At 44.2% G+C, this 22,563-nt stretch overlaps 1 protein-coding gene across 1 annotated transcript in view; it reads left to right on the forward strand.

Annotated features, from left to right (window-relative positions):
• drosha (drosha ribonuclease III) overlaps positions 1–22,563 on the forward strand; it is an 80,719-nt gene that overhangs the window by 15,068 nt on the left and 43,088 nt on the right. Inside the window, exons 13-20 of the mRNA XM_034148106.1 lie at positions 846–1,015; positions 2,611–2,735; positions 5,838–5,937; positions 10,021–10,128; positions 14,013–14,120; positions 19,625–19,763; positions 19,869–19,929; positions 20,217–20,276. Of these exons, the coding sequence (XP_034003997.1) occupies positions 846–1,015; positions 2,611–2,735; positions 5,838–5,937; positions 10,021–10,128; positions 14,013–14,120; positions 19,625–19,763; positions 19,869–19,929; positions 20,217–20,276 (871 nt within the window). The remainder of the gene's footprint in view (positions 1–845; positions 1,016–2,610; positions 2,736–5,837; positions 5,938–10,020; positions 10,129–14,012; positions 14,121–19,624; positions 19,764–19,868; positions 19,930–20,216; positions 20,277–22,563) is intronic.

A 22,563-nucleotide genomic window follows, 5' to 3' on the forward strand; every position in this document is an offset into this window, starting at 1 on the left:
CAGCCCGTGCAACCTACCTCCTTTCCATCAAAAAACAATTTCTCTCCAAGCCCCCCCCCCGATTTAGTCCGCTAGAAACACTTATCTGCCTCTTTTTACAAAAGCCCCCCCCCTCCCGTCCTGATGCAATGTTTCTAAATTGATCTGTAAGGAGAGAGCGTGAGAGGAGTTGCAGTGAGAGCATGATGATGCTGTGTTTGAAAGTTGCATTTGTTTTTCCTTAATGCATTTGCAGGAGGGAGAGGCCGCCTGCATGTTGTGTGTCTGTCCATGTGAACACTCGTAAATGCAGGTCAATCAATTTTGCATGAGTATCTATTAAACTCACTCCATTTGACCCGCTAGATTGCATGCTTGCGCCTGGCTGTCTGTCCCCATGCAGTTGTGCTCATTTCTTTTTGCCATAGCGTTTTTGCTATTCTATCCCCGTGTCACATTATGTTTCTTCACGTAATGTATGACTCCCGACCTAGCATCAGAGCCTCTGTTTACCTTTGCATTTCCTGAACTATGCAATTGCGATGCACAGGGACATTTCTCACAGTGTGTAATCTTGGCTCACAAACTCGAGAGTTGGCAGAGGTGAAGGCTGGGTGAGATGCTTGTATAAAAACAAAGATTTTCTCCTAACATCAGACTTGAATTTGAGCCAGCGAAAGAAGGCAGTGCGTGGAACCCTGTGAAACAAAAGTCAAGGCTTGTATAATTCCACAAGCTCTAAGATTGTTGCCCTTTTTTTTTTTTAATTAACTTGGAATCTCTGGTGATCTGCATACCTTGTGGTGGTGTTTCTGCTTCTGTTTTTCATGAATGCATTCCTCTTGTCTGCTTCTAAATGATCTCAGATGGAGGGAAGGAGGTGCTGTCCATGCATCAGGTGCTGCTCTACCTGCTCCGCAGCAGCAAGCCTCTGGTCCCCGAGGAGGAGATTGCAGACATGCTGCAGTGGGAGGAGCTGGCGTGGCAGAAATATGCGGAGGAGTGCAAGGGCATGATCGTCACCAACCCCGGCATGGTGAGGCCCCGGCCCCACTGTTACGACAGGAGGTTGCCTTGTCTGCTCTTTCAAGGGCAATCGTCACCCCCCCCCCCCCCCAACCCCGACACTGCAGGACTAAGGCTGTTCCTGTTCGCCTGTGACATGAGCAACCCCACCTATTATCCCCCCCAAGGGCGTTTGCTGTCACCAACATTATTCGGGCCCTAGCTTTTATGTCACGATGAAGTTGGTTAACCTTCTTGTCTGGCCCATATTTTTTAAAGGATGTGCAGTAATTGTGTCTGGGGAAAAGGTGAAGATGTCATTGCTAGCTAAAGCGTTGCATATGAACAGTGGATATGATTGTATAACCTTTGGCGTGGGTGAGTTATTGAGTCAACTGCTCTTCCTGGCAGGACTGAATTGTTGCTGTCGGGTTTCCAGATAGGTGGGAGGTGGGATAATAGTCTTCAATCCCCAGACTAATGTTGAAGATTAGTCTGCCAGTCAAACAAAGTCGTTTAAAAAGGTCACATATAGAGACTTGCCTTGTGTGGTGGAAAAATAACTTTGGTCATCAGTGGCCATCTTCCCTAGATTGTTTAAATAGTCCTTTTTGATTGTCCATTTTATGGTTAGAGAAAGTCCCTCTGGAAGGAACTTTGGATGTTCAGCCATGGCAGACTATTTACATGCACACAAACCCACACACTACAGGACAAGACAACCCCCGAAAACCATAATAGCCTCTTAAAAACATTTATCTATTCAGTCAGTAATGTCAGAGAGATGTTTTTAAGCCTACGTTTTTATCTTAAAAGGACTTTTCTTGTACAAACATTCTTCCATCTCATAATAATCATAAACCTCGAGGCTTGAAAGTTCAGAATAACAAAATAAACAACACCACAGTTGGTGCTTTACAATCAATAGAATGCAATTTCCGAGCTCGGTGACCCAACTCTATACATGTTCACACTCTCCCCAACTTTAATGTCAAAGTGACAAGTAATCATTTCTTCAAATGAGCCCAATGTCATCGACCTTCAAACAGCTTTAGTGTATTATTACTAAAGAATCACCAATGCGTTGGCCTTGATATATAAATGAGGATGTACTGTGTATTTGTGTGTGCATTGTAACCCGGGCAATCATCAAGCCCTTCCATCAAAGCCAATCAAACCTGATTATGTCTTTCTAAAAGCCAAATCAAAGATGGCTGGCGACCTCTTGCTCAAATCAAAGTTTGTATGCGTGCCGCGTGACGAGTCTGCGCTAATGTCAAGGTGAGCCGCGCCTCGAGCCATCTGTCGCACAGCTCATCACGCCTTATGCTACAACCCCCGTCCTCTGATCTCGCAAAACGCCTGACAGGCTAACTGTGAATTGGGAGCCGGCTGAGGACATGTTGCTTGTCAATCTCTTCCCTGATATGTGAAGTTAGCTCGCCACCCCTGACGTCACTTTACCACAGCTACGAGCAGAATCCAGGCCTCGTCTCATTGCTTTCCTGTGACATACGACCCGTGGGGCGTTGAATATTTGTTATTTCCTGTATCAGCTTCTTATAATTAACTGATGGCTGCCTTGTAGCTATATTCATATGTTGGTTCTGATTTGTTTCACCCTAGAAACCGAGCTCGGTGCGCATCGACCAACTGGACAGGGAGCAGTTCAACCCGGACGTCATCACCTTCCCCGTCATCGTGCATTTTGGGATCCGGCCTGCTCAGCTCAGCTACGCCGGGGACCCTCAGTAAGAACACACACACACACGCTCGCACGCGCCTGTGTCGACCACCTAGATGAATGCAGATCTCCCACCTGCTGTGTATCATCTCTCTCCTTCCCTCTGCCTCTTATTCACTGTCGTTCTCCTCGGACACTGTAAGGTAATATCTCGTGACGCACGTCAAGAGTGTCGCATGTCGAAGAGGAGGGGAGATGGATAGATGGAAATAAAGGGAGTAGAAGGACGAGCAAAACGAGTGGCGTGACATTTTCACATGCGCCGTCACGGGTCCCGGGCATCCGCTGGGTGGCTCCGCCGTGGGAGCCACCGTCTGGTGAATAGTAATGCCACACGCCACAGGGCTGCAGCAGGGAATATTGTACTTTGCTGCTGCATAATTAACAAAAGCAGTGTATTAGATCATCTGAGCCGCGGTCCCCGAGGTGTTCAGAGACGATGCGGCAACAACGCGTCAAGCCCCAATCAAAAGTCTGAACACAACTCGGTCTGCGGGCTCTCATTCTAAATTTAAACCTGTGCCTTTTCTTTTTCAACTCGGGTGTTCAGTGTCAATCAGGAAGAGGAGCTGATCAAGACACAAACAAGAGGCTGGTCGTTAGGAAATCCATTTAGGCAGAACTAGTTTGCGACTAATGTCCGCTCTCCCCCGCCGCTTACATTTGAGCTGCGTGTCCACCGAGCTCACTCATCCCTGTGCACCCTGCTGCCATGTCAAACTTCTCAAAGCCGGCAGACGACGACAAATTTATGGACGGCCTGGGACATCATTAGCTGATGCAGAAACGAGTAGTAAGCGACCAGTGGAAAAGGATTTCCTACAACTGCTAATGATGCGTGTAGCGAGGGCAGGAGTCGGTGTTGATTGCGGCGGCGGTGGCGGCGGCGATGCCACAGAGAGGAAGCTCTGGGCCACAGCAGAAGCATATATTAACTCGGGAGACTGAAGGAGCTGTGTTGTCTTCCTCCCCCCTTCTCACTGGCCGCTACTCGAGCATCTCCAGCTCCATCATGACAGCTGAGGCAAGGCTGATGACAGGTCTGAGGTCAGGCAATGTAAAGAAAAGAACAGGACAGACAACTCCAGCAAGAAGAGGGAAGAGAGAAACATAGAGGGAGGGAAAAGGAAAGGAAGGCAATGTCAGTTTAATATGTCAGCCTAATTGAATAAGTCTCTTTCTGTTAAAGTAATGGCACGCTACATTCCTGTAACACGCACCATAACACAAGTTCTACTTTCTCTCACATGAAAACACATATTCCTTCAGAGTGGCAGGGTCTCGCCTCTCTCAGCCATGAAGTTGAGCACATAATTAACATACTTATTTTGTTCTCGCATCGGCACTCTGCAGACAGTGAAGTAGTTAATTTCCTGAGTGCTGTGCAACGCTTTTCTTCGTCTTAAACTCTAGTAGCTTGTTAAAGTTATATTTAAGTGATTTTCAACATGGTTGTTCTCTATTTTCCTCATGATTGTACACACTTCAGGAGCAGAAAACAACTGCGTGAGTCCACTTCAGGAGGAAAACGAAATTATCTTCAGGTTTTCTCTGCTGTGCGTAAAAGGAAGGGACCATTCCAAACTGTCGCACTTCATTCTGCTCGTCACCTTTTTGAGTAGCGAACTACAAGAGTCAGAACATCGTTTGTATATTTCTCAAGAAAGTCTCGCAAGAAGCAGGTGATGAGCGTCCAAACGGCCATAAATACTTCAAAACTATTTAAAAAAATGTATCCCTAGTTTTCAGTTATTTCTTTGTCTTCACCTTCCTTGTCCATCAGATGCCAAATATCGATTTAGATTTGTTCTGTCTGCAAAAGTCAGGGCTTGTTTAAGTAGAGAAATGTCTGCGTGTTCACGTAACACATACCTGTGTTAAAGCGCTTAAAAGCCAGCGGATAGATGAAGCCTGCCATGCTACAGATACCATTCCTGAAAAGGACTCGAGATAGGACACAGAACAGAGGATCAGGGAGGTGGGGGGGCAGAAAAGGAAGAAGCAGCATATGCTAATGCGAGCATGTGCAGAGAGCGGCGGCGCAGCTACCCTGAGAGCACACAGCGGATCTGCGGAAAGGTCATTGGAGCGGATTGGGGACGAGGGGGCCTCCCAGGCTGGGGAGACTCTCTCTCTCTGTCTCTCTCTGTCTCTCTCTGTCTCTCTCTGTCTCTCTCTGTCTCTCTCTGTCTCTCTCTGTCTCTCTCTGTCTCTCTCTCTCTCTCTCTCTCTCTCTCTCTCTCTCTCTCTCTCTCTCTCTCTCTCACTTCCCCTCTGTCTCTCGCCCGCTCCGGCTGCCTCGGTGCGGAGGTGGTGGTGAGCTGATAATCGGGGCGGTAAAGCCGTCTCATTCCCTCGTCTCAGTCTCTAATGAAGTCCCCACCATTAAAGCTCTATAATTCTTCTATTCCACGGTACACCCCTCACTTCCCTCCTTTCCTTGCTCCCTTCCCTCTCTCTCCTCCTCTATGCCTTTCTCTCTGTCAATGCACCATCCTATCCCCCAAACCCCTGGCACCTCACCCCTCCATCCCACCAATCATAATTGAATAACTCTGGGTAAATGAGGAGAAAGTCTCCTGAATGGGAGCAGAACGGTCACACTCGGCCCTCAGTGCATCAATCAGGAGGTCTGATTGAAAAGAGAGGGAAGGGGAGTGGGGGGGGGGTTAGGTGGTTAGTATGATGGCTACATGTCACCTTGCCGATAACTCCCTGGGTCCTTTCAGATGCAAATGAGGGCAAAGACAATGGTTTTTTTTATAGAAAATGAGAATTAGGAGGTTACGAGACGCGCCGGGGCCACTCGTATGTTTCATGACTTACAGCTTTTTACGAGAACAAATAAAATAAGGTGAAGAGCATTTCATTAGTCTGTCTTTGTGTGTGGACCTCTCCTTGCAGTTCAAACCGTGCACATTTGAAACACAGACTCTCCTCTGTTTACTTCCTACACAAAAAAAAAGCAGCAATTGTAATACCGGCCGCAGGCAACTGTTAAATTATGTTTAATGTCGGGCAAGCTGCAGATGAAATATTGATGTGTTGTGAGAATGAGGGGGAGATGGACTCCCGTGAGCCTGACGCCTCCCTCTCTGCTCTCTGTCAGGTACCAGAAGCTGTGGAAGAGCTACGTCAAACTACGCCACCTGCTGGCCAACAGCCCCAAGGTCAAGCAGATCGACAAGCAGAAGCTGACGCAGAGAGAGGTGGGTTGAAAGAAAAAAAAAAAAAGATATTATTTCCCTTTTTTCTTTTGTCTCGCTCACATTTTTTCCATTGTCAAGTGGCCCGCTCTTGTTATGTGGATGCGGTGCAATATGCTTTCAATTTAAATGTTTTGGGAGCTCATTTCCCGCAGATATGAAAGGTTACGCTGGAGCATTTGCACTCTCTGCAGAAACAAGAGCAAAACTATTGCTTTTATTCCCGCTGTGCACTCTGATTCAAATGCAGCTTATCTGGAACTCGCCGCTGCTAGTCGGAATTATTGCCTGGAAGAAACAAGGATGCTGTTTCACTAAACAAAAGTGACTTACAAAGGCAACATGATTCTTCTGGTTTTGTAGTTTTTGTTCTGTAGAAAGCGCTGCCTTGCATTCAAACATTAAAGGATATGGCACAACAGAGGAATATTTAAATATGGCATCCAGGGCTTTACCTTGAAAATATTAATTTGCACATTAATGCCATGTACATACAAATAAATGTGTTATTTGATGTTGGAAACTGTATTTCTGATAGTTATAACATGTAACATTTATCAGTCAAATTGTCAAGCCTTTGCAGATACGAGAAACAATCTCCCCTTTATTATTTACAAACAGTTCATTCTTAATTGCTGGTTTTTTGTCCTTACATTTCCATCTCTATCGTGTTTAAATATAATTATTATTGGCTATAATTACGTTTGTACGGAAGAGGATCATGAGAATTATATATATATTTTTTAGATCTGATCAAAAGTGATTTTTTTCTGTTCTGAGATGAAGTCAGAATTCTGAAAAAACACAAACAAAAAGGAAATATACGTGGCCCTAATCGTCATCCGTACAAAAGGAATTGAAGCCAATAATAATTATATTTGAACGTGAACTGGCTGGAGGCCCTAATCTTTTTCCGTTTTTATTTTAGGTATTAATATTCCCCCTTGACTTTTGTCTTTTTCTTACTTTTAATAATGCATAATTTAGACGAATGTGCAGCTCCGAGTAAAACTGCTGTACCTGCTCTCTTGAGTTGAGTGTTAAGGTCAAACCCCCCCCAGGGACTGAGAATGAGAAAGGTTCAGGTTTGGTGAGGTAATGACCATGTAGCCACAGGGAGTCTCAGCGCGCAGGGGTGTGTGTGCGTGTGTGTGGCCCACAAGTAGCTGCGAACAAGCTCTTTGTGCCGTCATATCTCTCTGGTAGTTACCTCTGTAACTTCTCAACTGCTTTATCACTATCGAAAGCTCTAAGTGCTCCTCTTGCTTTGATACACTCTGAACCAATAATGAGGAAGAACTCAGAGCTCAATCAGCTTGTTTCCCAGGTACCTCGGCAAAAGCCCTGTGGCTAACAAGCCCTGACAATCCTACTGTCAACCTGCACCGGAGCAATTAGCGCATCCCAAACACATGCGCACACACACACACACACCGAGCCCGTCAGACTCCACCACAAAGCATTAGCCATGTCAGTGTGTCCTCACTGCAGTGGAAGTGTGGCATCGCTACTTATTTAACCCCCTAGGGAACACTCAAGCTTCCTCTGTAAATGGTCTTTCAGCGATAGACTTAACGTCTGCTTTTTTTTTTCTGAAAGGCGTTTTCCACCATTAAGAATCACCCTGTCATAGGTGTTCGCTACACGGCAGTGCTGCTCCAACCGGCTCTGTGATGCCTGTGCGCTCAGTGTGGACAACACACGGCTCCAGAGAGGGGGTGCGTTTTGGCTAGAACTGGCCTTCACACCAGGGAGCGGGCACCCATTTCAAAACCCCATGCTGAGAGCGTGGAGGGTTGTGTGTGTGTGTGGGCGGAGGGGGTGTGGCGTTAAGAGGCATGCAGATTGTGTGTGTTGCCCAGATGGATTTTGTGCTAAGAAACTCAGCCAAACGCATGACTGGGTTTCAAACATGCGGACCGATATTGTCTTCAAAAAACAATCCTTTTCAGATTGTATTCACATTTTAGAATATTTTGTACTTGTACTTGGATTCTACTTGGTTGACAGTCTTTACAATATAAGGACAAGCAGAACACGTGTCGTAAAACATTTGTGTGACTGTATTGAAAATGAACGGCACTTTTACTATCTCAAATCTCTCATTTGAATAAGTATTCAGCCCCGGCCGTCACTTCTTTGGCAGTGACTTCAGCCTCGAGTCTTCTCTCTCAGCTCGGCATATGTGGATTTGGGGATTTTCTCAGATTCTGCCTTGCAGATTTGGCCAAGCTCAGTTGAGCTGTATGAGGAGGAGCATCTTTGAAAAGATATCTTCGAATCATTCCACGCATTTTCCATTGCTATCAATTCTGGGCTTCAGCTGGGCCACACAAGAACTTAACACTACAGGGATCAACATTAACTTCAAGGAATTAGCTCTTGGTTGCCAAACTGAAATGATATTTTAGTAACCTTATAGACTTAAGAAAATGTGCAGTTATCAGATTAATTATTGAAATATGACAAAGTAAGGAACTGGTTGCCAATTTCTCAAAATGGTAATAAAGTTTATATTGTTTTCACAGCTTTTACCATTATGATTGTAATAACATAAGGCTACATACATCACTCCAAATGTAAAGCCTGGTTAAAAGGAAGGTAGGTCTTTATTTACTCTTTAAAACAAACAGACAAAAGAACTATAGAGAGCTTACAGTACCTTTCTACCATCCAGAGGCAGTGAGCTCCAAAGTATAGGGGCATAAAATCAGAAGGCACTCTCATCGGCACTTTTATGGGACACATAAGGTACATTTCAAATAGAAAGCAGTGGAGTGCCTCAACATAAAATGAGAGCAAATCTCTGATCTAGGGAGAAGCAAAGTCATTTATAGCTTCATAAACAAGTGGAACAACTTTAAAACCGATTCTAAAACATACAGGTAGCCAAAGCGTTTTTTGAGAATCTAAACTAGTTTTCTGAGACTTTTTGAAAAGGGAATTACAGTAGCTTAGTAATTAGTAGAGTTAGTAAATTCACCATCTTTTCTTAGTTAACAAAGGTCTGTCTTTGGCAAAATGCAAATGCACAAGAAAGCAGGGAAGCACACATGCAACAGATGGCTCCAGCCTTGTGCAGGCAGTGCATCTCAGACAGTGTCTTTTGGTGTTTGACCTCAACCTGATCCAAAACACAAACACTCCTTCTCTCCGCCGAACGGTGTGATGATAAAAGTCAAACGAGCCGTGCCCCGTCTGTCTGACCCTGCAGAAAGTTAGTCTCTCCGCCTCCCCTCACTGCACAATTGTTTACTTCTGTTGTACTTCTGTCCATTCCATGACCCTGTAGAAAGCCTTGCATAACAGAGCATTTACATATCATTCGCTGTGATGACTGCTTTCCATATACAGTGGCTGGCTGTCCACGGAAAAAGATTGTGCTGTGTGCGGTTGTGCGTGCTTGTGTTGCGCGTGGGCGAGCTTGTTCACTTTGATGCGCAGTTCAAAGTAGGATGGCATTATTTATTCATGCCTTTGTTGTTCTTATTTCCTCTGCGAGTCAAAAATTCCTGGCGTTCCATTTTAGGCAGATCACGGCTAACTCAGGCGCAGTCGATAAATCTCAGCTGAGTGAGTGTGCACACACATTAGGAGGTGCACTCTGTCAATACATCTTCCATCTCGACTGTTATTTGTAGGACCCTCTTGTCTCAGAGCCCCCCTCCCTAACTGAGTTTCCAGTTACTTGCTGTAGGTCTGACATGATGTGTGTGTCTGTAATGATTCCTCCTGCTGCTGCTGCTGCTGCTCTTGAGTGAGGGTCCTAATGGGCAGGCAGGTGCCTTGGCTCTTGGCGACTGGGCCTGACGCCTCCATATTAGCTTTCCTCCACCCCCACTGCCTACAGCCATGCTGACCCACAGCAGTGCCTCAATTAGCCGGGGCCAGCAGAGCTGTCAGTGCCCTGTTGCTCCTGTCCACAGCGCTACAGTATTTATGTCACGCTATGGAGCTTTCACTATGTTGCATCTGCCAGCCTTCTCTGTTGGGGGAGTAGAGGGAGGTGAGGGAGGGGTTTTGAGGATGGGAGCTGTCCCCGAAGGCTGCAGCAGATCAATAATTGACTTGCTGATTGTTTGGCAGGAAGCTCTTCAGAAGATCCGTCAGAAGAACACCATGCGCCGCGAGGTGACAGTGGAGCTCAGCAGTCAGGGCTTCTGGAAGACCGGCATCCGCTCCGACGTCTGTCAGGTAACACGCACAAAAAACACCGACATGTTCTGCACTGCATACTCCAAGATCTAACTCACACTGAGATGTTTGTACTCACTGATACACACAGAAATACATACACTTACACAAACATACAGATGTACGTAACATTTACATAATATATACATAACTACAATCTAAGGAGTGTCGTTTTTTTTGCTTAAAAATTGAAAAAAGACACTTATTTTTAAAGTAAGGAAAGGATTAAGATCAGAAATCAAAAAATGGTTGATAAAATAATAAAAAATGTGTTTAAAAAGTTTCATTAACAATTTTTTACATTTTCATAACAGACATCCAAGCAGTGTAAAAAAAAAGGGGTTTAAAAAAGAAACATAAACAATAATATTAATTTAGCTAATAGAATGGTGTATGATAAGTGGAATTAAAAAACAATTGGTTGATTAATACCATCTTTTTTTACCATCGTGGTTTCCAAGACATTGATGTTGTAGGACAGTGTATGTTTCATTACCAATCATTTTTAAAAATTGTGAGCAATAAATGACTATAAATGGATCCAATGTGCTCTCATTGCAAATGCCCGCTCACCTACTGACACCAATCTGCACTCTGGTACGGCTATTAGCACTGAATCTTACACCAGGCTCTGTATCTGCAGGAAAAGAGTCTCGGCAATCTAAACAGCAGCCAGACCATGAACGGCCCTTGGAGTTATCAATAAAATATTAAAATCAATTCTGAAACCAACGGAGCCACTTCAGGGCACGTCAACACTAAGTGCTGTGGTCGTGTTTAATGGACCATTCTGCCTCCTTCCATCCTTGTTTTTGTGGGCAGCAAAGGACAATTAGTGAAGTTTTTTTTTTGGTGCACACACTTTGAGGTTTGAATATCCTCAAAGTTCTTGTTAAACATGTAATAACTTTGTAATACACCGCAATTATCCTTGGCACATGCATGGAGAACTTCCACTCTGACGGACACACACCAGTGCTTATGGCCAGTCAGGGACTCGTCTTCTGATCTTTCTGCGCATTGCGTCACTTCTCTATTTAAAGTGTCAAAATCTGTGTAAAGAGAGTGGACTCCCACAGAGCCTCGGCAGCCATACCCTTCATTAAGTGATGTGTCTGACGTGACATTTTATTTATACTTCACAACCACTCTGGTCTGTCGAGTGTGAATGTACCGTTATCTCTCCTCATGCTCTTATTTACAGCAGCGACATAAAGCATGATGGGATTTCATCTCCATATGGTCTCTCCAGGGAAGTGGGACAACATGTGCAGCTTACCGTTATAAAGGCGGCCCTAATGAGACTTGAACCATAACCCTGAATGTGTTAGTGCCATGCTTTGCCCACTGGAACACACACAGCTGCATTTGTTCATGAATTTGTCAGTAAAAGTGTGCTTTAGTTCATTATTCTTTTATTTACTGTCTTTTCCAATATTTTCTGCCTGCTTCTCAGCAAAATAATTGCCATCATCTTTTTCCCTCTAAAATAATTCCCCACCCCGACGCGCAGCAAGGATACCCTACAGCTGATTTCACATTTGGAGAGGAATGACGGAAAGTTCTATCCCCGCAAACCAGACCTCTCTTACAGCAAGGTCTAGCAACGGAGGATCCGATCCATAATTGCCGCCCAATTATATTTGCTTCAAGCTGTACCGCTACGACTAATTGGTTCATGAATAATTTCAGTTCGAACTGCGGTGATGCACTCTGCACAACGTGTGACACAGACAAGATATAACGGCTAAACTGACCCATAGTTTCCCGATTCTCAAAAGCAGGATCTCTATTCGAACAGAACCAGCCCCCTCGTTACGGACTTCACTCGGACACACCAAGGTTGTTTCACTTGAAAGGCTCTGTCAAGGACCGGGCAGCACAATGGATTTATTTATTCATCAATGTATAAGGAAAAAAAGTTACAATTAAATATTTTTTTTCTTTTTTCACTGCAGTTTTTCTGCTTTGTCCCTGATCACATCTGAAGGCCATCAGTCGATTTTACATTTCAAGGGAAGGCAGCTTGTTTTCCTTTCTACATCAGAGAAAATAAGTGTGGGCAGCTCTCTCTTTCTGCCACAGTGCGGTGCATTGATTCATCACTCACTCGTTACGCTAATCAGCCTACTTTTATATCACATAATCAACATGGGTAAATACAACTCTCTACATTTGTATCGATGGCAGCAGGTAGGTAGGAAGTGGATAAAGTCCTTAATGCACATTTTAATTGGCATTGTTGAATATAAAACATTTATAGTTTCCTATAACAGTCTTTAAAATGAAGTAAGAGTATTCAAAGCCTTGTTTGAATACTTGTATTTTACTCAAGTTGCTTGTATGACAGTTCGAATGTGATGCAGTATAGGTTATTTTAAAACATTTTTTTATTTAATTTACATCGCAGTTAGTGAAGTTTTATATACTGTATATCTATACCGTGTTAGAAAATGATATATTTAAAATATTTGTATACAACTCGATATATATATTTTTTCATATTGCCTAACCTTTTTCAAATGTTTCTATCCTGTGATTAACAAATGAATATGATTATATATAAGTCCAGACCATTTGATCACATTCCAGTTAATTAAATCATGATCCAGTGAATGTGCACTTTTTAAAATTCATTTCGCATATATTTCAGCCAGGGGAAGAGCAAAGTCAGACCACTGGTCCGCTGGGCCGGTGTCCAAACTGCCCAAACATCATCCGTGACAGTAAATTAGACATTTCCCACCTTTTAATTAGCAGAGTATCAACTCTAACAGCCACCTCTCTGACACACACACACACACACGCACACACACAACACACACACACACACACACACACACACACACACACACACACACACACACACACACACACACACACAACACACACACACACACACACACACACACACACACAACACACACACACACACACACACACACACACACACACACACACACACACACACACAGAATCATCAGAACAGGTCAAGAGCTCTAGACACGACCAGGGCCTGGCTTTGTTAATTGGCTGCTTAACAAGGCCTGGGGAGTGTGTCACCGCGGCCCTGGTGACGGCCCGGGGGCTCCGTGGCAACGCTGCTCGGAGCCGCCAGGCCCCGGGCCCCCTCCCCCCCCCCCCCCCCCCCAGCAGCACTAATTAAAACATGCATGGCTCCCTCCTCTCTCATGTGGTGGCACGGGGTTAATGTGTGTACACCAGCCTTTGCTACACTTCCTCAGCCACCACTTACACCCGACTTGATAAGCCCCCCCCCCCCCCCACTAATGATTCTGTAGATTGGCTCTCTGACTGTCAGTGAGAATAGTCAGTGGTCAGCAAATTAGCCTGTTGCTGTTCCTTCTCACAATCCCCCGTCGATACGCGCTCCTCCTCTCCCTCCATTTTCACTTTTTCTTTCACTTTGTTGCACTGAAACTTTCCCCCTCCCCTCTTTAATACATGAGGGTCAGAGGGGGCTGTCGGTGTTTGTCCGAATGTAAGAGTGTCAACATGTCGAAATGGTCTTCGATTTCACTGTCCTGTCCAAATGTGAATTTCCCTCCTTTCTGTCATTCCCTCTCACAGCGCTGCGATTGGGTTTTTGATTATTTCATCTCTCTCTTGCAGAGCACCACTTAATAAATAATGACCGGCTGATTGATTTCTCCCCGCCTGTTCCCTCCATCAACCCCTCTCCCTTTCTTTCAATCTCTTCATCACACTTTCTCTCAAAACACGCTCCGCAAGCACATCTCTCATATAAGTCATGATTCCTATTCTCTATCTCTTCCTGTTTTTTTTTTCCCCTTTCCAATTTTGTCTCCCCTTTGCTACCTTCTCACTTGCAGTTTTCTGATAGATCTCTCTGTCCCCTACAGCACGCCATGATGCTGCCTGTTCTCACCCATCACATCCGGTACCACCAGTGTCTGATGCACCTGGATGAGCTGATCGGCTACGTCTTCAAGGAGCGCTGCCTCCTTCAGGTAAGGCACAGTCACGACAGCTCCTTACTCACAAAGTGCGACCCAAGCTGCACTATTTAAAGGCTGCCATAGTTGATCACTAACAGGATATAGGTAGCCAAATCCCTGGGGTTCTCTCAGACAGGGTGCAATGTACAGCCAGTTAGATAGCATGATATAAAAAAAAAGGGTTTTGTGCAGAGATCCAGCGTTTGCCTCATTACCCTGCCCAGTCCACCTCTGCAGGGATAGTTCAGGTGGAAACCGGGGCTCAGAAGTCAACTAAGGTAACCCACACACCGGCCTGAGTCACATCTCTGCAACGAGCCGCTCGGGCCCGCTGTGAGCCGCGGTGACAGTAGTCAGGACAACAGCCTCCTCCGTAATGCCAGCTTCTCCCCTGCCAGGTCTGCAGCCTCAAGCTGTGTGTTCCTGTAGCAAGCCCCCCGGCCGCCTCCAACAATATCGAAGAGCTGTCATAATCTGATACATTAGAAATCAATGTGTTGTAGCCTATACATAGTTAAAAAGGGGAAGGATGCATTAAGATTCGCTCAAGGCTCCGTGTGTGTCTGCGCGTGTTCGCACGTATCGATCGGAGATTTTGTCGTTTGTATAATGACGACCCATCATTACGAGTGTTAAAAAGGGAACGCTGACCCGCTGCGAGGCCACCCGGCGGCCGACAGCCTGCGTGGCTTTCATCGAAGAGACGCCAATTTGAGCCTGAAATCTGCCGTCTCTCTCGAGAGAAGTTAATGGATCTGTCCCTCCCTCTACTCTCATTCAATTCTTTCATCTTTCAAAAGAGACAAACAAACAAAAGAAAAACAATCAGTTTGATCATGACAGCTCCCATACAGTTCTCTGCAGTGTGTTACCTGGCTGTCTGTCTCCATCGCAATTCTATCCACTTAAGTGTGAACACCATGACACTGGTGTGTGTGTGTGTGTGTGTGTGTGTGTGTGTGTGTGTGTGTGTGTGTGTGTGTGTGTGTGTGTGTGTGTGTGTGTGTGTGTGTGTGTGTGTGTGTGTGTGTGTGTGTGTGTGTGTGTGTGTGTGTGTGTGTGTGTGTGTGTGTGTGTGTGTGTGTGTGTGTGTGTGTGTGTGTGTGTGTGTGTGTGTGTGTGTGTGTGTGTGTGTGTGTGTGTGTGTGTGTGTGTGTGTGTGTGTCCACTTCTGGGACTGAAATGACCCAAGGGGGGAGCCATCATGGCTTGGCTTACAGTACATTCCTCGTATACTACACACACAGCGACTAATGTCCCACAGAACACACACTTTGTGCCCAGATGTGTTTGGACAGGACGGCTGCATGAGTGCAACGGTGCCTCTTCAAAAAGCCCTCTCTGTGTCAAACTGATTTCAGATCTGCCATCACATCACATTTCCCCTTTTCTGATGACATGATCATATTTAATCAGAGGAATGTTTTCCAGTGGCAATTTATGAGAATAGCTGCAGCTAACAAATATGTTAGTAATCGCATATTCTATGGACTATTCCTTGATGGAGTAAGAAATAAATTGTGTAAGAAATACTATAGCTTTTATAAAGAAGCAATAGTAAATATTCAGAAGAGACCTTAAGACTGATCCACTTATTGGTTTCCTTTTTAGAAAAATCACCATTTGTATTGCTTGATTGCATAAAATAATATTATCTAAATAAAATAACAACAGGCACTTCTGCAGCTCCCTGGAATTAACATTTATCAACGAGTATTAATCGTCGAACACAGTATACCTTGTACAAGTCTAAAGTGTTAGACATGTTTTGACATTTCTATTTTGACACATTTAACACACACTGAGTGTTAATGACACATACTGTGGGTTACACTTAAAGGGATATTTCTGCAGAGGAACAGGCTGTCATTCTTGGTTTGGGGCAGTGGAAGAGCTATTTCAGAATGGGATTTTTTGTTCTGGCTTTGAAGGTTAATGAGCTGTACTCCCATTAAAGGCAAGCTATATTTTGCTTCGAAGAGATGAAAGCAGCAGATCATTCGGGAAGCAGAGTTTTGTGAGTCTGCACAGAAATCAATGCTTGTTTCCAGCTCGCACTGTAATTTAATGAAATCATATCTGGGAATCAAACACGCAGGGAGAACACATGTCAGAAGTGTATGATCACCGTATACATTCAGTCAGTTAATCCATTGGACATCACTCGATTCTCTGTGCAGCAACACACCTGCTATTTCAGTACAGAATGGCAATGTGATCTTTGCATGAGGCAACTTCCAAAAAAGCCAGGCAGAGAGCGGGAGCCTCTGCACTCAGACCCTCCCCCCCCCCCCATCCTCGCCCCCACCCTCGCCCCCACCCGCCTGGCTCCAGTGGTGCCGCGGCCCTTTGAAGCTCCTCTTCTGAGAGCCTCGCTGTTAAACATTTAACATTTAAAACTGGGGTAGGGGCAGGTGGGTTGGAGATGGAGAGACATGTGTTCATGGTCGCCACATGCTCCCGCATCCCAACATCCACCAGACCCTCGTAATCACCCTCCTCCCTGTTGCTTCATCCCCGTCCCTCACTTTTTACCCATGCTGACAGGATGAGAGGCATCACAGATGATCTCAATAATGTATCCGTACAAGTCCTCGTCCCCGGCTCGCATGCTTTTGTTGATGCGGCTCTTCACAGAGTGCAAGGGTCTTTCATGCTTTTTCGTTATTCAGAATGTTATTCATACCCAGCCATATGATTGGGACGCCCATCTATTTCATGCATGTTACAGGCTTTAACATGCTTATATTTCTGAGCATGTTTGAATATTCCAAATGTTAGATATTACATAACAATGCAAGGGGATGGCCTTTTATAGCAATGTTACATAAGGGCTGCACACCCAGCTGTTAAAGGAAACATTCACCCCAAAGATGACCATTTGATATCAATAACACTTCCCACAACTTTGTTTTTCTCGCTTGCTTACACAATGAACAAAGAATCAAGAAAAGTGAATTCAAACTAATGCATTATGCGCTAAGAACTCAAAATACTACAGTAAGGCCAATGCAACTACAAAAAAACATATGCGATTCCTTCAACAAAAAAATCTGATATTTCAATATTTGATTCCAGTCTCTTTTCTTTACCCCCGAGTATTCATCTACCTGTGCATATCCAATAATGCAGTGCCCGGTGATAAAGAGCTTTTTGGGTGCTGTTTGCCAAACAGGCAGTTTGCCCATCAGTTTCCCCGCATGTGGGTTCAGGAACACGCTTTCCACTCAAGTCTGCCGCTCCCAACTGACTGATGATGTTTACTCCCATTTAGCCAAAGGCAGTTGAGCAGCAGCTGAGGCAGTGATCACTAAATCCAAATCCCTCCGATACGTTACGCAGTCATTATGTTGACAGGAACAGTTGCAGACGTCAATCCGCCCCACAGATTCAACTTAAGAGCCAATACCGTTGTTGAATGTTGTCCGTAACTGTGATGGACCCGCGGTGTTTACAGAGTGTGTTATTTTTGATGGGATTCCTGTCGAGTACCCAAATCTGTAGTTGAGGCTGTGTAGTAGGTGGTCATCGACTTCTGTCTGACATTCGCACAACGGGAGTTGAAAGTGGAAATAGACATGGTTGTTGGTGTTGTTTTTATTTATTTTGATCAAACTGTCAACACGGCGCTGAGAATTGCTAGATTTCTTTTTGTGTCATGTCAAATAACTCGCTTTCTTTCTTCTTAACCACAGGAAAAAATACAATTGCTGTTGAATCTGTCGCCTCGGTGTTCAAGGCAACAAAGCTGAAGGCCTCTTGAGCAACTATAAATATTGAAACCTCTCTGTTAACTTTTACATATATATCTCATTGGAGCTTGAAATTGATTTGAAGTTGGCTGAAAGGAGACAAGCATTTTGAAAAGCAAGCCCAGGGGGGAGAGTAGTCGGGAGTTTTCTTTCGTGTTTTTTTGGCTGAGATTAACATTCTACTAATGTAAGATTGATAAAGGCTTGACATATCCTACTGAGCCCTATCTTTTGCCTTTTTCTTCCCCGAGTGAATTTGAGATGTTCAGCCGCGGCAGTCTTTCTAGGCACAGCAGTTTTTCGTCCTTTTCAAACAAAGCTGAATGTCGACTAATACCTTTCCTTCAGGCTTATTTTACCTTCAATTCCCACTTTTGCCTGTCTTTAAAGGTTTGAAAGTTAAAGTTATTCATTTTCATATAGACAACCTGACTGTGACGAAGAGGCATGAGGGAACTTTCTCTTCCTGTGTCTCACCTAAGCACACCTCCCTCTCTGATCCGACATTATTAGACTGATTTGCTTTGATCTGTGTTACCGTTTGTAATTAGTCATTAGACAAAACGAGGAAATGGAACGCATCAGGCTCTGTTGAGGGTTGTCATGCAAATTAAGAATCTGGTTGCGGTTGACTTTTTAAAAAACAAATCGGGCCCATGAGTCGTTTCCGAACCACTTTTCCTCAACCTCAGTGGAAAAACACCATGGGCTTAAGGAAGGACTATTTATCAGGACTTAGGAAAAGAGACTGAACTGGGTGACGCCATCCTGATGCAACAGCTAATGTTATTGATTATTATATTGATGATTTGCCATTCGCATACATATACGAACCCACTTATCAATCACGTACTCGGTCAAATGTTGAATTATGCGATTTTAAATGTTGCAGCTGCACAGATTTTGAGAAGGATGATCCAGAGTATCCTATGCTAAAGGATACAATAAAGGAAGCATTGAAGCTCCTTTCCTATAATTTAGAGGATTCTAACAGATCTTATCATGGCTGCCACTTGGCTCACTAAAAAATCTATTAGAAAGCTGCAGCTAATTCAGAACGCCGCTGCTCGAGTCCTCACTAACACTAAGAAAGTGGATCACATCACTCCTGTTCTGAAGTCCTTACACTGGCTTCCTGTGTGTCAAAGAATAGATTTCAAAAATATTGTTGCTGGTTTATAAAGCTTTGAATGGTTTAGGCCCAAAATACATGTCTGACCTACTGCTAAATTATGAACCATCCAGAACTCTCAGGTCTTCAGGGACTGGTCAGCTTTCTGTCCCCAGAGTCAGAACTAACCATGGAGAAGCAGCATTCAGTTATTATGCTCCAAATATCTGGAACAAACTCCCAGAAACCTGCAGGTCCGCTGCAACTCTTACTACTTTTAAATCCAGGCTGAAGACTTTTCTTTTTGCTGCTGCTTTTAGTTGAACTATTCATATCTTAAACTGCACTGTAACTTTTATCCATGTATTTTTTCTTTTAATGTTTATTTTATTATCTTTTATTTTTAATGACTGATTTTAAATGCCATTTTCTTAATGTCTTCCATTTTTGTAAAGCACTTTGAATTGCCTTGTGTTGAAAGGTGCTATATAAATAAACTTGCCTTGCCTTGCCTTACTTCCGGGCCATTTCAATCCATTGAGATCATTTGTAAGCAGAAAGGACTTTTCCAGCGCGACCCTGTTCTGGCCCTTTCACCTTCTTTGAAAAGTGTCACCTCACCCCTCGTTGCAACTCTCTTCTCTCTCCTCCAGCTCGCCATGACTCACCCCAGTCACCACCTGAACTTCGGTATGAATCCTGATCATGCCCGCAACTCCCTCTCCAACTGTGGCATCCGCCAGCCGAAGTACGGAGACAGGAAGGTCCACCACATGTACATGAGGAAGAAAGGTGGGTCCCTCTTCCTTTTCATGCCAATTATTCCCTGCCTTGTTTCTATTTTTACTGTCAAATGACCACTCTATCCCTCACCTCTCTCCGGGGATTTTCTTCCAGGAATCAACACATTGATTAACATCATGTCTCGGCTGGGGCAGGATGACCCCTCCCCCTCCAGGTAGGCCTCCTGCAGCCACATATCTGTTCACGCTGTATCACTGACCACAGGGGCAATCAAAGGGACAATCATTGTGATTAATACACCCAGCGGGCCTGCTGACAAGAAAATTAACTTGAACTGTGAGAGAATGGACATCACAGGGGAAATTAAATGAGCTAATTTTAAGAGCAACGGCTACTTATTATTGAACGTGAGCTACTGTTATTCTCTGATGCGTGTTTGACCATCTTTCACACTACTTTTTCAACTTTCCTCCCCCCTTCCCGTCTCCTCCTCACCCCCAGGATCAATCACAACGAGAGACTGGAGTTCCTGGGTGATGCCGTAGTCGAGTTCCTCACCAGGTGAGAAAGCGCTCTCCGCATCTTTGATAGACACATGCGCTAATTGAAGCCGACTACAACACTATCGGCCTTTCTTCTCCCCCCCCCACACCTCACTTCATCTCTCCCTCTTTCTTATTGTCTACATCTATCCGTGTCTGTCACAACTACGCTCTCCTCCATACTTTCCACTCATTCAAGACAGTGATCTACTGGTAATTGGAAGCAGGGATGTAATTTTTTCCCCCCATTACCTCTTTTTAACGGGCTTCAATTCTCCATGACAACTTGCAATTAGCTGTCTAGGATTGCTGTCTGGAATGCTGACTGTATTATTGACTCCCAGGTGAGTGTGGACGCTGCTGCCCGGCACTTACCCGAGCACAGTGCTAATTATGAGATGCTATTATTAATCTCACACAACCTAGCGAGGCAGAGCCCACCTACCCACTGTACCTCCTCATCAGGGTGGATGTTACTACATGAAAACATAAGAAAAGGGCTTTTTTTATCTCTTGCTCTGAACTTAATTTTTTATTCATTCCCTTAAAAGAAAGAAATAAATTATTCATAAACAAGTTTGTCTTATATTTAATAAAGTAATAAAGAGAGTCCCAACATATTTGAAATCAATCTCAAATTGTAGGAACAGAGCAACCACAAGTGGATAAATAAGTTCTGTTTCCAGAACACAGCTAACAGTCCCTTCATATAAAAGAAAGCAAAACAAGCCAACCAATCCTACCCATAGATTCTCTGAGACACTGGGTGTTTCTCAATGTCGAGGAAGGCTGCTCCAGAGCCACTATTTCAAGCATGCTACGTCATCGAGTCCCGCCGAAGGACTGTTCCAATGTCCAGGATACTTGGAATTCTACCGAGGCCGGCGTCCTTCGTTGCGGGAAATTTCGAGGCTGCACATGTGTATCCTCCGCGGTCTTAAAATCCCCACAATGCTTTGCGCACGGACCAATTTCCAAATCTTTGGCGGAAATCGTGCTCCATTTAAGGCGGGGCCTCGCATATGACGCACACCTGTTAGCCTGTTCCACCATTCTTCGTTTTCCGAGGCTAGGAAGGATTCTTGCCTCGCTTCTGAAGGACCTGACTCGGAGGTACATGTGCTACCAAGGAAGCGTCCTCGACATTGAGAAACACCCACTGTCTAAACATTCCCACCATTAAACCATAACTTCCTCCACTACTTAACCATATATATATATATATTTTATCTGACTTCCTTTTGCCAGACAGCATATCTTCTACTATAAAAAACTCATTTGTAGCCTTATATGCCAACACTTCACAGCCTGAATGAATTCAACTGTAATAGTAAGTATCACTGAGTTACACAGGACACTGCTCGCGCTCCTTTCAGCAGGAACAGTGTTACAAAAAAGGTGGTTAGCCTCTGTTTCTCTTGTTATCTCTAGCCATGTTTTTGCCTTCCTATGCCTCCCTTCTTTGATTGTTAGCGCCTGACGAGACATGCTTGGCCTACGCTCTGGCCCTCTGAATTATTTATCAGCCTCTTGTCCAGTTAAATGGGTACAGCAGATCCAGCCAACTGCCTTGTGCACCTCCAGTGAGCACGGCCCTCAGAGGCTATCTGTGCCTCTGCTGTCCAGCCAACAGAATATTTTGCACATTTAAATAGCCCTAACACAGTGTCGGACAGAAGGGGTTACGGCCTGTTTAAAAAAAAAGAAAAGAAAAGAAAGTCCACTGACAATATTTGTGTTCCTTCTTCTGGAAAAGTTCATATTTAATTTGGAGTACATAAGTTCAGGTGCATTTTTAAATTAGTAATGATTATTAAAGATGAAAGCCTGACGGGCAAACCAGAAGTCATCTTTGGAATTGCATTAAGAACACAGTTTTTTTTTAGTTAACATCACTTGAATTTGTTCGCATTTTTCTCCCATAAGATTTAGAACCACTGCTGCTGAACTTGTGAATGAATAAGTTTCAGAGTTAAGAGAAAGAGATCCAGCTTTCATGTCCACTTAATGAAGCTTTGATGTACTGCACGCTCAGTGGGGTCGATAGTTCACTGCTTTAAAAACAATATTTAAGGCCTTTTTCTCTTTGAATCAACATTATCTTCTGATTAAAATACACCATGTTTTCCTAAATGAAGAGTACCATGTAGCCCAGTTAGACACTCTTTGTGTGACACTTTATCCAGCGAACCAAAATCTCTGCTATAATTATTTTTCATTGCACACAAGTGTTTTTTTACTAATTCCAAGTGCTTTGTTTTCACACTAAGACCACAATAGCCTGACAAATAGACCTCTCATGAATT

Source organism: Trematomus bernacchii, unplaced genomic scaffold, assembly GCF_902827165.1.
Source record: "Trematomus bernacchii unplaced genomic scaffold, fTreBer1.1, whole genome shotgun sequence".
Taxonomy (NCBI): Eukaryota; Metazoa; Chordata; class Actinopteri; order Perciformes; family Nototheniidae; genus Trematomus; species Trematomus bernacchii.